At 46.9% G+C, this 12,500-nt stretch overlaps 1 protein-coding gene across 1 annotated transcript in view; it reads right to left on the bottom strand.

Annotated features, from left to right (window-relative positions):
• Positions 1-12,500, bottom strand: part of LOC124020468 (WD repeat-containing and planar cell polarity effector protein fritz homolog) — a 156,937-nt gene that overhangs the window by 34,502 nt on the left and 109,935 nt on the right. Inside the window, 1 exon segment of the mRNA XM_046335705.1 lies at positions 7,301-7,415. Within this exon segment, the coding sequence (XP_046191661.1) occupies positions 7,301-7,415 (115 nt within the window).

Raw genomic sequence — 12,500 nt, forward strand, 5'->3', positions numbered from 1 at the left:
AAGACTAGTGGTGTCTACAGTGGTGTCTCCATTATAAAAGACTAGTGGTGTCTGCATTATAAAAGACTAGTGGTGTCTACAGTGGTGTCTCCATTATAAAAGACAAGTGGTGTCTACAGTGGTGTCTCCATTATAAAAGACTAGTGGTGTCTACAGTGGTGTCTCCACTATAAAAGATTAGTGGTGTCTCCATTATAAAAGACTAGTGGTGTCTGCATTATAAAAGACTAGTGGTGTCTACAGTGGTGTCTCCATTATAAAAGACAAGTGGTGTCTACAGTGGTGTCTCCACTATAAAAGACTAGTGGTGTCTACAATGGTGTCTCCATTATAAAAGACTAGTGGTGTCTAAAAGGTGTCTCCATTATAAAAGACTAGTGGTGTCTACAGTGGTGTCTCCATTATAAAAGACTAGTGGTGTCTACAAGGTGTCTCCATAATAAAAGACTAGTGGTGTCTCCATTATAAAAGACTAGTGGTGTCTACAGTAGTGTCTCCATTATAAAAGACTAGTGGTGTCTAAAAGGTGTCTCCATTATAAAAGACTAGTGGTGTCTACAGTGGTGTCTCCATTATAAAAGACGAGTGGTGTCTACAAGGTGTCTCCATAATAAAAGACTAGTGGTGTCTCCATTATAAAAGACTAGTGGTGTCTACAGTAGTGTCTCCATTATAAAAGACTAGTGGTGTCTACAGTGGTGTCTCCATTATAAAAGACAAGTGGTGTCTACAGTGGTGTCTCCATTATAAAAGACTAGTGGTGTCTACAGTGGTGTCTCCATTATAAAAGACTAGTGGTGTCTACAGTGGTGTCTCCATTATAATAAACAAGTGGTGTCTACAGTGGTGCCTACAGTGGTGTCTACAGTGGTGTCTACAGTGGTGTCTCCATTATAAAAGACAAGTGGTGTCTACAGTGGTGTCTACAGTGGTGTCTACAGTGGTGTCTCCATTATAAAAGACTAGTGGTGTCTACAGTGGTGTCTCCATTATACAAGACAAGTGGTGTCTCCATTATAAAAGACAAGTGGTGTCTACAGTGGTGTCTACAGTGGTGTCTCCATTATACAAGACTTAAATGTAATGTAAATGTAAATGTACAAGTGGTGTCTACAGTGGTGTCTCCATTATAAAAGACTAGTGGTGTCTCCATTACAAAAGACAAGTGGTGTCTCCATTATAAAAGACAAGTGGTGTCTCCATTATAAAAGACAAGTGGTGTCTACAGTGGTGTCTCCATTATAAAAGACTAGTGGTGTCTACAGTGGTGTCTACAGTGGTGTCTCCATTACAAAAGACAAGTGGTGTCTCCATTATAAAAGACAAGTGGTGTCTACAGTGGTGTCTCCATTATAAAAGACTAGTGGTGTCTACAGTGATGTCTCCATTATAAAAGATTAGTGGTGTCTCCATTATAAAAGACTAGTGGTGTCTCCATTATAAAAGACTAGTGGTGTCTCCATTATAAAAGACTAGTGGTGTCTCCATTATAAAAGACTAGTGGTGTCTCCATTATAAAAGACTAGTGGTGTCTACAGTGGTGTCTCCATTATAAAAGACAAGTGGTGTCTCCATTATAAAATACTAGTGGTGTCTCCATTATAAAAGACTAGTGGTGTCTCCATTATAAAAGACTAGTGGTGTCTCCATTATAAAAGACTAGTGGTGTCTCCATTATAAAAGACTAGTGGTGTCTCCATTATAAAAGACTAGTGGTGTCTCCATTATAAAAGACTAGTGGTGTCTCCATTATAAAAGACTAGTGGTGTCTCCAGATACCCCCAAAACAGTGGTGTCTCCATTATAAAAGACAAGTGGTGTCTACAGTGGTGTCTCCATTATAAAAGACTAGTGGTGTCTACATTATAAAAGACTAGTGGTGTCTACAGTGGTGTCTGCATTATAAAAGACTAGTGGTGTCTGCAGTGGTGTCTCCATTATAAAAGACTAGTGGTGTCTCCATTATAAAAGACTAGTGGTGTCTACAGTGGTGTCTCCATTATAAAAGACTAGTGGTGTCTACAGTGGTGTCTCCATTATAAAATACTAGTGGTGTCTCCATTATAAAAGACTAGTGGTGTCTCCATTATAAAAGACTAGTGGTGTCTACAGTGGTGTCTCCATTATAAAAGACTAGTGGTGTCTCCATAATAAAAGACTAGTGGTGTCTCCATAATAAAAGACTAGTGGTGTCTCCATAATAAAAGACTAGTGGTGTCTGCAGTGGTGTCTCCATTATAAAAGACTAGTGGTGTCTCCATTATAAGAATCATAAAACACGGGACGAGATGTTAAAAACTGTCCATTGTGCCAATAGATGGAATGCACTCGCATGAGATTTGCCGTGATGTTGACAGAGTGTCATGGGAGGTTTATTTCTTAGACTGGGGTAAGATGTCAATTTTTGGGACACATCCTCAGTAGTGTGCCTTCGAATCAGTGGGTGTTTCGGCCTTTAATCACTAAACACCCTCATCAAAGGTGGCCAGCTAAAGGGTGATCAAGCCTTAGCTTGTGTCCCATGCCCAATTAAGATGTCCCACAGGACTGTGCAAGGCAGGGGCGTCCTCTTCTCTGAGCCAGCCATACAGCTGACCGCATACCTCATATGCCCTCCTCAAGTTGGAGGGATCTGAATTGAGTTCTCAGGTGGGGGTGAGGGGTCATGAAGTTATAGCCCAGCAAGGGTCCTTCCGTTTGATCCAGATCCACTGGCTACCTCTTTCAGCTGCTTGAGAAACTGCTCTGACGGTCTGCCGCAGAGCCTGTCCATGGATTCCAAGTTCTTTCAGCAACCTGATGATGGAAGAAGCCACGAATCCTCTGCATCCCACTTCAACTGGCCAGACTTTTGCATTCCAGCCACGCTGAGTTGCGTCTGCTGCCAACTCTGTGTAACGCAGTTTCTTACGTTCGTAGGCCTCTTCAACAGAGTTTTCCCACGGGACTGTGAGCTCTATGATGTACACAGCCTTTCGTGAAGGGGACCAGAGTACCATGTCTGGCCTAAGGTTGGTAGAAGCAATCTCAGGTGGAAAAATGAGTTGCTGGCCAATATCGACAAGCATCTTCCAGTCCCGGGCCATAGCTAGGTGTCCAGTTTCTGGCTTTGTAGGAGGATACTTGGGCCTTTTCTGTCCCTCCCGGATGAATGTTGTTGTTTTGACGGGATTGCTTGTTTTTGGAGGTAATGAATTGGTTGCACTCCTCTTGGTCTCAAGTGCTGCAGCCAGGCTCTTGAGGACCTGATTGTGCCTCCAGGTGTAGCGGCCTTGTGAGAGGCTGGTCTTGCAACCTGTCATTATATGCCTGAGAGTCGCTGGAGCTGGGCAGAGGGGGCAGGTCGAGTCCTCGCCATACCATTGATGTAGATTTTTGGTGATGGAAGCACATCATAAACAGCTCTTATGATGAAGCTGATGTTGCTTGCCTCCATTTGCCAAAGCTCACTCCAGTTGATCTTTCTCCTCTCCAGGCCTTCCCACCGCGTCCATTGCCCTTGTTTAGCAAGAGAGACAGCCTTTGCACTTCTTGCAGTCTCCTCCTGTCTTCGCACCTCCTCGACCACCAGCTTCCTGCGTTCAGATGTTGTTGCCTTATGGAACGTTGGTTTGCTTGCTGCCAGGCCAAAGCCTCCTCTTCCATGCTGGATATTCCCCACAATGTCTTGGTGTCTCAGGGCTGATGTTGCTTGCTGCACAGCATTGGATGATGTCCATTTCCGTCCAGTTTGTAGGGGAGGTGCAGCCTTGCTAATGGTCTGGTCTTTGGAGTCCTTCAATGTCATCTGAAGTCTTACTTTAGAGCACTTGTACTCCTCCGTTAGACTTGTAAGAGGTAGTTCAAGGACCCCTTTGCCATAGAGGCCGATGTTACTCAGGCATCGTGGGACACCCAGCCATTTCTTCACGTATGAGGTAATGGTTCGCTCCATCTTCTCCACTGTTGTTATTGGGACCTCATAGACGGTGAGTGGCCACATTACCCGGGGAGAAGTCCAAACTGTAGGCACCAGAGCTTGAGCCTCCCAGGCAGTAGGGTCTTGTTGATGTTCTCAAGACCGTCGGCGATGTCCTGCCTTACTTGCTGCACTTGATCTTTATCCCGGAGGCTTTCGTTGTACCATCTACCCAGGCTCTTGATGGGTTGCTCAGACACCGTTGGTATCGGGTCATCTCCAATGCAGAACCTCACATCTTTAAGCTGTCCCTTGACTATGGAGATGCTTCGAGATTTGCTTGGCTTGATTTTCATCCGTGCCCACTTGATGTTATCCTGCAGTTTTGCAAGTAGCCGCCTGGTGCATGCTGCAGTGGTGGTCAGTGTAGTCATGTCATCCATGTATGCTCGGATAGGTGGGAGACGGAGCCCTTCCTTAGTTCTCTCACCACCGACCACCCATCTCGATGCCCTGATGATGACTTCCATGGCCATAGTGAAGGCCAGAGGAGAAATTGTACAGCCTGCCATTATGCCTACTTCCAAGCGCTGCCATGTTGTTGTGAAGTCAGGTGTTGTGAAACACAATTGCAGGTCTTGGAAATAGGCCTTTACCAGTGTAGTGATGGGTTCTGGTACGTGGAAAATGTTGAAGGATTCCCAGAGGAGTTCATGGGGAACTGAGCCAAAGGCATTGGCCAAGTCGAGGAAGATGACATAGAGGTCTCTCTTGTCCTTCTTAGCTGTTTGGATCTGGTGCCAAATCATACTAGTATGTTCCAGGCAACCAGAGAAACCAGGAATGCCTGCTTTCTGTACAGATGTATCAATGTACTTGTTCCTTTCCAGATAAGTGGACAGCCTCTGTGCTATTATACTGAAAAAGATCTTCCCTTCGACGTTGAGAAGGGAGATTGGTCGGAATTGACTGATGTCTGTCGCATCCTTCTCTTTCGGGATTAGCACACCACCAGCCCTTCGCCATGCCTTTGGTATTATTTCCTTCTGCCACACTATCCTCATGAGCCTCCAAAGAAAGCGTAGAACATCCGGGGCATTCTTGTAGAGCTTGTATGGTACTCCATTAGGCCCAGGAGCCGAGGCCGCTCTTGCTCTTCGGACAACGTTCTCTACTTCCCTCCATTTTGGAGGGTCAGTGTCCAGATTGAATTCTGGTGGTTGAATAGGTGGGATGTCATGTGGGATGATTATCTGCTCATGCCTTTTCATGTCCTGGTGGACCTTTTCCAGATGTTCTTCCAGTTCAGGCTTTGTAGTTTTTAGGATTCCGCACTTTTCCTTTGCGAAGAGATCTTTGACAAACTTAAAGGGGTTTTTATAGAACCGTGTTCTTGAGTGTTCCTTCTTCCTACGAAGTTTCCTTAAGTTTTCCGCTCTTCGCAAGGTTGCCAGCCGACATTTAATGTCTGCTTGGAGTAGCATGAGACCTTCTCTCTCTGCATCAGAGGCCTTCTTCCACTGCTTCCTCAGCTGCCTTCTCTCTCTGACAAGTATCTCGATCTCCTGCTGTCTCCTAGATTTGGCTGGTGCGGGAGGTGTCTTGCCACTTCTCCTTTCGTTTACGCCAAAGCGCTCTTCTCCGTAGTGGTAGATAATGTCTCCCATCCTTTCAAGCTTTTTCTCTGCTTTTCCTACCTGTTGTTCCAAGATTTTTGTCAGGTCGTTGTTGATTGTTTCCCACTCTCTCTTTTCAACGGCTTTGGGCCACTTCACACTCGGTCTGTGCCCTTTGATCTTTTCCTCTTTTAGAGGTCTCTGTGGTTGGGTGAGTTCATCCACCGGCATTTCTGTGCTTGTGTTATCCTCCTCAGTTACAGGGGTGCTGATGCTCTGCGAACTTTGGTTTGCGTCCCGTCGCTGTGCTTCATTCGACTGATTTGACTGGCTGCTTCGTAAGAAGTACTGGTCAATGCGAGGTCCCTGTCTCTGCTTCTCTAACAAGCACCTTTTCCTCCCTTGATGGATCCTTAACCCCTTGCCGATGTTACTCTCTCCCAACCACAGCTGCACACCTGAAGTGTGTGTCCTGCTGCTGTTATGGTTGTCTCATGTGCTGTGTTCCTACTCGTAGTCGTTTCCGTTCCTGGGTCCGTAACCGTGTGATCAGTCGTTGAGCCATCTTGCGCCCCAGCTCTCGCAGGCTCTAGGGGTATGTTCCTTTGTTGACTTTCAGTAGCACTTAGCGGGTGTCTCCAACATACTGAAACAGCGTCGGAGACTGCCAACATGGGTAGCTAACCCATGACAGCCCCAGTGGGGTCTATTCCCTCCGGTCAGCTGTCTCTCCAAGCTGTCACACAGACTTTCCTATGTTGTCAGCTGTCCTTTCACAGCAGTCACTGGACTGGTCCAGATAATCAGAATCATAAAACACGGGACGAGATGTTAAAAACTGTCCATTGTGCCAATAGATGGAATGCACTCGCATGAGATTTGCCGTGATGTTGACAGAGTGTCATGGGAGGTTTATTTCTTAGACTGGGGTAAGATGTCAATTTTTGGGACACATCCTCAGTAGTGTGCCTTCGAATCAGTGGGTGTTTCGGCCTTTAATCACTAAACACCCTCATCAAAGGTGGCCAGCTAAAGGGTGATCAAGCCTTAGCTTGTGTCCCATGCCCAATTAAGATGTCCCACAGGACTGTGCAAGGCAGGGGCGTCCTCTTCTCTGAGCCAGCCATACAGCTGACCGCATACCTCATATGCCCTCCTCAAGTTGGAGGGATCTGAATTGAGTTCTCAGGTGGGGGTGAGGGGTCATGAAGTTATAGCCCAGCAAGGGTCCTTCCGTTTGATCCAGATCCACTGGCTACCTCTTTCAGCTGCTTGAGAAACTGCTCTGACGGTCTGCCGCAGAGCCTGTCCATGGATTCCAAGTTCTTTCAGCAACCTGATGATGGAAGAAGCCACGAATCCTCTGCATCCCACTTCAACTGGCCAGACTTTTGCATTCCAGCCACGCTGAGTTGCGTCTGCTGCCAACTCTGTGTAACGCAGTTTCTTACGTTCGTAGGCCTCTTCAACAGAGTTTTCCCACGGGACTGTGAGCTCTATGATGTACACAGCCTTTCGTGAAGGGGACCAGAGTACCATGTCTGGCCTAAGGTTGGTAGAAGCAATCTCAAAAGAAGACTAGTGGTAAAAAAGTGGTAATAAAAGACTAGTGGTGTCTACAGTAGGGGAGAAAATAAGGTGTCTCCATAATAAAAGACAAGTGGTGTCTACAGTGGTGTCTCCATTATAAAAGACTAGTGGTGTCTACAGTGGTGTCTCCATTACATTTGGTTCCTTCTCCTCTTTTCTTTAATTTATTGGATCCAGATTTGCTACATGTTCTTACCGTGGTTTCCCAACGTGGTCGTGACTCCTTCTTCAGCATGGATTTCATTAGCCTTCCTCCGGGCCACTTCTGCCAGAACCACCTCTCCCTTATCACACGCCACATAATGGAGATCCTTTGAAGGTAAACAGGAAATAAAACCACATTTATTTATTTAATCTAAAATGAATCTAGGCTCCAATGACAATGAGAGAGGGAGGGGAGGAGAGAGGGAGGGGAGGAGAGAGGGAGGGGAGGAGAGAGGGAGTGGAGGAGAGAGGGAGGGGAAGAGAGGGAGTGGAGGAGAGAGGGAGGGGAGGGAGAGGGGGTGGAGGAGAGGGGAGGGGGGAGGAGAGAGGGAGTTGAGGAGAGAGGGAGTGGAGGAGAGAGGGAGGGGAGGAGAGAGGGAGGGAGGAGAGAGGGAGTGGAGGAGATAGGGAGGGAGGAGAGAGGGGGAGGAGAGAGGGAGGGGAGGGAGGAGGGAGGGAGGAGAGGGAGTGGAGGAGAGAGGAGAGGGAGGGGAGAGGGAGGGGAGGAGAGTGTTTTGAAAAAAAAATCATCAGTGAGGAAGAAGGGGAGAAACAGATAAAATGACGTGTTTGAAGTTTGACATCAAGAAAGAGAGAGAGAGAGAGAGAGAGAGAGAGAGAGAACAGAGAGAACAGAGAGAACAGAGAGAACAGAGAGAACAGAGAGGAGAGAGAGAGAGAACAGAGAACAGAGAACATAGAGGAGAGAGAGAGAGAGAGAGAGAGAGAGAGAGAGAGAGAGAGAGAGAGAGAGAGCGGTTGGATGAAATTATGAAATATGAAATGCCCCTCTGACGGTTTCAAACCATCGCCCTCGTCGGTTTGGGTTTGAACTCGGGGGAAGGGATGTTATCTCCACGCCCGGCGTGTTTTTAGAATTCGGAGGAGACGCGATGCGACAAGGGAAGGTTCACCTTTCAGAAAGTCTAGTATTTCTGTTAGGGAGAAAATAAGATCCATCCAAGCTTATTACAGTATCAGAGCAAGACAACATGGAGACTCAGTGTGTGTCCTTTCTGTCAGCCTCATCTCACTAAAGAGGACAATACTGTCAGTAAATACGGTTGGAGGGTCATTCAGTTGAGGCTAAAGTATTTTAAATACAAGGGGCCAGAAAGCTATGGTCCCCTCTACACAGTAAATACGGTTGGAGGGTCATTCAGTTGAGGCTAAAGTATTTTAAATACAAGGGGCCAGAAAGCTATGGTCCCCTCTACACAGTAAATACGGTTGGAGGGTCATTCAGTTGAGGCTAAAGTATTTTAAATACAAGGGGCCAGAAAGCTATGGTCCCCTCTACACAGTAAATACGGTTGGAGGGTCACTCAGTTGAGGTTCATAACTCTCCTGTCTACCCTACCCCTCTACCGCTCCGACCCCCTCTCTACTCTCCTTACCCTCTCTAACCTTCCTACCTCTCTCTAACCCTCCTACTCCTCTCTACTCCTCTCTAACCCTCCTAACACTCTCTAGCCCTCCAACCCCTCTCTAATCCTCCTTACCCCTCTCTAACCCTCCTACCCCTCTCTAACCCTCCTTACCCTCTCTAACCCTCCTACCCCTCTCTAACCCTCCTACCCCTCTCTAACCCTCCTACCCCTCTCTAACCCTCCTTACCCTCTCTAACCCTCCTACCCCTCTCTAACCCTCCTACCCCTCCCTAACCCTCCTACCCCTCTCTAACCCTCCTACTCCTCCATACCCCTCTCTATAACCCTCTCTAACCCTCCTACCCTCTCTAACCCTCCTACCCCTCTCTAACCCTCCTTACCCTCTCTAACCCTCCTACCCTTCTCTAACCTTCCTACCCCTCTCTAACCTTACTACCCCTCTCTAACCCTCCGTCAGGCCTGGCTCAGAGGTGAAGTGCATCCCATACAGCACCATATTTACTATATTTGACCAGGGCCCTATGGGTCACAAGTAGTGCACTATATACAGTTGAAGTCGGAAGTTTACATACACCTTAGCCAAATACATTTAAACTCAGTTTTTCACAATTGCTGAAATGTAATCAGAGTAGAGTCAGGTTTGTAGGCCTCCTTGCTCACACACGCCTTTTCAGTTCTGCCCACAAATGTTCTATAGGATTGAGGTCAGGACTTTGTGATGGCCACTCCAATACCTTGACTGTTGTCCTTAAGCCATTTTGCCACAACTTCAGAAGTATGCTTGGGGTCATTGTCCATTTGGAAGACACATTCACGACCAAGCTTTAACTTCCTGACTGATGTTTTGAGATGTTGCTTCAATATATCCACATAATTGTCCTTCCTCATGATGCCATTTATTTTGTGAAGTGCACCAGTCCCTCCTGCAGCAAAGCACCCCCACAACATGATGCTGCCACCCCCGTGCTTCACGGTTGGGATGGTGTTCTTCGGCTTGCAAGCCTTCCACTTTTTCCTCCAAACATAACGATGGTCATTATGGCCAAACAGTTCTATTTTTGTTTCATCAGACCAGAGGACATTTCTCCAAAAAGTACAATCTTTGTCCCTATGTGCTGTTGCAAACCGTAGTCTGTCTTTTTTTATGGCGGTTTTGGAGCAGTGGCTTCTTCCTTGCTGAGCGGCCTTTCAGGTTATCTCGATATAGGACTCGCTTCACTATGGATATTGATACTTTTGTACCTGTTTCCTCCAGCATCTTCACAAGGTCCTTTGCTGTTGTTCTGGGATTGATTTCATCTCTAGGAGACAGAAAGCGTCTCCTTCCTGAGCGGTATGGCGGCTGCGTGGTCCCATGGTGTTTATACTTGCGTACTATTGTTTGTACAGATGAACGTGGTACCTTCAGGCGTTTGGAAATTGATCCCAAGGATGAACCAGACTTGTGGAGGTCTACAATTTCTTTTCTGAGGTCTTGGCTGATTTCTTTTGATTTTCCCATGATGTCAAGCAAAGAGGCAGTGAGTTTGAAGGTAGGCCTTGAAATACATCCACAGGCACACCTCCAATTGACTCAAATGATGTCAATTAGCATATCAGAAGTTTCTAAAGCCATGACATCACTTTCTGGAATTTTCCAAGCTGTTTAAAGGGACAGTCAACTTGGTGTATGTAAACTTCTGACCCACTGGAATTGTGATACAGTGAATTATAAGTGAAATAACCTGTCTGTACACAACATTTACATTACATTTAAGTCATTTAGCAGACGCTCTTATCCAGAGCGACTTACAGAGAGAGGAAGGAGGGGAGGGAGGGAGAGAGGGAGGGAGGGAGGGAAGGAGAGAGAGAGGAGGGGAGGGAAGGAGAGAGAGGGAGGAGGGGAGGGAAGGACAGAGAGGGAGGAGGGGACGGGAAGGAGAGAGAGGGAGGAGGGAAGGGAGGGAGAGAGAGGGAGGAGAGGAAGGAAGGAGAAAGAGAGGAGGGGAGGGAGGGAGGGGGAGATAGGGAGAGGAGGGAAGGAGAGAGAGAGAGGAAGGGAGGGAGGGAGGGAGGAGGGAGGGATGGAAGAGTGTGAGAGAGTCGGAGGGAAGGGGGAGGGAGGGGAGAGGGGGAGGGAGGGGGGGGAGGGAGGGAGGGATGGGGAGATAGGGAGAGGAGGGAAGGAGAGAGAGAGAGGAATGGAGGGAGGGAGGAGGGAGGGATGGAAGAGTGTGAGAGAGTCGGAGGGAAAGGGGAGGGAGGGGGGAGGGGGAGAGGGAGGAGGGAGGAGGGAGGGAGGGATGGGGAGAGAGAGAGGAATGGAGGGAGGGAGGAGGGAGGGATGGAAGAGTGTGAGAGAGTCGGAGGGAAGGGGGAGGGAGGGAGAGATAGATTTAGACAGTATTATGAGCTGTTGTTAAGCTGATATAAACCGTCCTGACAACCTGGGATTTAGTTATGCTGTTATGTTATCTCTCTCCCCCCATCTCTCTTAGTCAACCCTCACCCCTCTCAACCATCTCCATAAATTGTTGGATAAATTACTTGTGTCATGCACAAAGTAGATGTCCTAACCAATTTGACCAAAACTATAGTTTGTTTTAACAAGAAATTTGTGGAGTGGTTGAAAAACAAGTTTTAATGACTCCAACCTAAGTGGATGTAAACTTCTGACTTCAACTGTAGGTAATAGGGCCCTGGTCAATAGTAGTGCACTATATAGGTAATAGGGCCCTGGTCAATAGTAGTGCACTATATAGGTAATAGGGCCCTGGTCAATAGTGGTGCACTATATAGGTAATAGGGCCCTGGTCAATAGTAGTGCACTATATAAATAGGGCCCTGGTCAATAGTGTGCATAAAGGTAATAGGGCCCTGGTCAGTGCACTATAAGGTAATAGGGCCCTGGTCAATAAGTGCACTATATTTAGGGCCCTGGTCAATAAACTATATAGGTAATAGGGCCCTGGTCAATAGTAGTGCACTATATAGGTAATAGGGCCCTGGTCAATAGTAGTGCACTATATAGGTAATAGGGCCCTGGTCAATAGTGGTGCACTATAAGGTAATAGGGCCCTGGTCAATAAGTGCACTATATAGGTAATTGGTCAATAGTAGTGCACTCCAAGGGCCCTGGTCAATAGTAGCACTATATAGGTAATAGGGCCCTGGTCAATAGTAGTGCACTATATAGGTAATAGGGCCCTGGTCAATAGTAGTGCACTATATAGGTAATAGGGCCCTGGTCAATAGTAGTGCACTATATAGGTAATAGGGCCCTGGTCAATAGTAGTGCACTATATAGGTAATAGGGCCCTGGTCAATAGTAGTGCACTATATAGGTAATAGGGCCCTGGTCAATAGTAGTGCACTATATAGGTAATAGGGCCCTGGTCAATAGTAGTGCACTATATAGGTAATAGGGCCCTGGTCAATAGTAGTGCACTATATAGGTAATAGGGCCCTGGTCAATAGTAGTGCACTATATAGGTAATAGGGCCCTGGTCAATAGTAGTGCACTATATAGGTAATAGGGCCCTGGTCAATAGTAGTGCACTATATAGGTAATAGGGCCCTGGTCAATAGTAGTGCACTATATAGGTAATAGGGCCCTGGTCAATAGTAGTGCACTAGATAGGTAATAGGGGCCATTTGGTACACATACCTGTCTCAGAGCCTGTTGGTCTGTCTCTATATACCCCAAGACCCTGTCTGTATGTTTGTCTGTTAGTCTGTCTCTATATACCCCAAGACCCTGTCTGTATGTTTGTCTGTTAGTCTGTCTCTATACACCTCAAGACCCTGAGAGTCTGTCTGTCT

Source organism: Oncorhynchus gorbuscha, unplaced genomic scaffold, assembly GCF_021184085.1.
Source record: "Oncorhynchus gorbuscha isolate QuinsamMale2020 ecotype Even-year unplaced genomic scaffold, OgorEven_v1.0 Un_scaffold_827, whole genome shotgun sequence".
NCBI classification, from domain to species: domain Eukaryota; kingdom Metazoa; phylum Chordata; class Actinopteri; order Salmoniformes; family Salmonidae; genus Oncorhynchus; species Oncorhynchus gorbuscha.